Source organism: Chlorella variabilis (assembly GCF_000147415.1).
Source record: "Chlorella variabilis unplaced genomic scaffold CHLNCscaffold_58, whole genome shotgun sequence".
Taxonomy (NCBI): Eukaryota; Viridiplantae; Chlorophyta; class Trebouxiophyceae; order Chlorellales; family Chlorellaceae; genus Chlorella; species Chlorella variabilis.
In genome coordinates this window covers 5,888-7,426 of record NW_005435032.1, presented here as the reverse complement: position 1 = coordinate 7,426, position 1,539 = coordinate 5,888, and the positions used below count along the sequence as shown (strand labels likewise).

Here is a 1,539-nt window from a genome sequence, read left to right as displayed (position 1 = left end):
TCGCCGATCGGGCGGCTCGCTGCCGCTGCCTGCGGCTGGCTGCTGCGGGCTGCTGGATGCTGAACCACCAGGTCCCACATTCGGCGGCTGAGGTGCCGAATCAGGCGCCTGAGGCGCAGCATTCGGCGCCTGAGGCGCAGCATTCGGCGCCTGAGGTGCCGAATCGGGCGCCTCGCTGCAGCTGCCTGCCGCTGGCTGCTGCGGGCTGCTGGATGCTGAACCACGAGGTCCCACATTCGGCGGCTGAGGTGCCGAATAAGGTGCCTTGCTGCCGCTGGCTGCCGCTGGCTGCTGCGGGCTGCTGGATGCTGAACCACGAGGTCCCACATTCGGCGCCTGAGGCGCCGAATCGGGCGGCTCGCTGCCGCTGCCTGCGGCTGGCTGCTGCGGGCTGCTGGATGCTGAACCACCAGGTCCCACATTCGGCGGCTGAGGTGCAGAATCAGGCGCCTGAGGCGCAGCATTCGGCGCCTGAGGTGCCGAATCGGGTGCCTTGCTGCCGCTGCCTGCCGCTGGCTGCTGCGGGCTGCGGGATGCTGAACCACCAGGTCCCACATTCGGCGGCTGAGGTGCAGAATCAGGCGCCTGAGGCGCAGCATTCGGCGGCTGAGGTGCCGAATAAGGTGCCTTGCTGCCGCTGGCTGCCGCTGGCTGCTGCGGGCTGCTGGATGCTGAACCACGAGGTCCCACATTCGGCGGCTGAGGTGCCGAATCAGGCTCCTGAGCCGCAGCATTCGGCGCCTGAGGCGCAGCATTCCGCGCCTGAGGTGCCGAATCGGGCGCCTCGCTGCAGCTGCCTGCCGCTGGCTGCTGCTGGCTGCTGGATGCTGAACCACGAGGTCCCACATTCGGCGGCTGAGGTGCCGAATAAGGTGCCTTGCTGCCGCTGGCTGCCGCTGGCTGCTGCGGGCTGCTGGATGCTGACCCACCAGGTCCCACATTCGGCGGCTGAGGTGCAGAATCAGGCGCCTGAGGCGCAGCATTCGGCGGCTGAGGTGCCGAATAAGGTGCCTTGCTGCCGCTGGCTGCCGCTGGCTGCTGCGGGCTGCTGGATGCTGAACCACGAGGTCCCACATTCGGCGGCTGAGGTGCTGAATCAGGCGCCTGAGGCGCAGCATTCGGCGCCTGAGGTGCCGAATCGGGTGCCTTGCTGCCGCTGGCTCCGCTGGCTGCTGCGGGCTGCTGGATGCTGAACAACGAGGTCCCACATTCGGCGGCTGAGGTGCTGAATCAGGCGCCTGAGGCGCAGCATTCGGCGCCTGAGGCGCAGCATTCGGCGCCTGAGGTGCCGAATCGGGTGCCTTGCTGCCGCTGGCTGCGGCTGGCTGCTGCGGGCTGCAGGATGCTGAACCACCAGGTCCCACATTCGGCGGCTGAGGTGCAGAATCAGGCGCCTGAGGCGCAGCATTCGGCGGCTGAGGTGCCGAATAAGGTGCCTTGCTGCCGCTGGCTGCCGCTGGCTGCTGCGGGCTGCTGGATGCTGAACCACGAGGTCCCACATTCGGCGGCTGAGGTGCCGAATCAGGCTCCTGAGCCGCA

General features: G+C 68.3%; 1 protein-coding gene across 1 annotated transcript in view; it reads left to right on the top strand.

Annotated features, from left to right (window-relative positions):
- Positions 1–1,539, top strand: part of CHLNCDRAFT_28861 (hypothetical protein) — a gene marked incomplete at both ends in the record, with an annotated part of 13,890 nt that overhangs the window by 6,472 nt on the left and 5,879 nt on the right. Inside the window, 2 exons of the mRNA XM_005842720.1 lie at positions 72–155; positions 684–767. Of these exons, the coding sequence (XP_005842779.1) occupies positions 72–155; positions 684–767 (168 nt within the window). The remainder of the gene's footprint in view (positions 1–71; positions 156–683; positions 768–1,539) is intronic.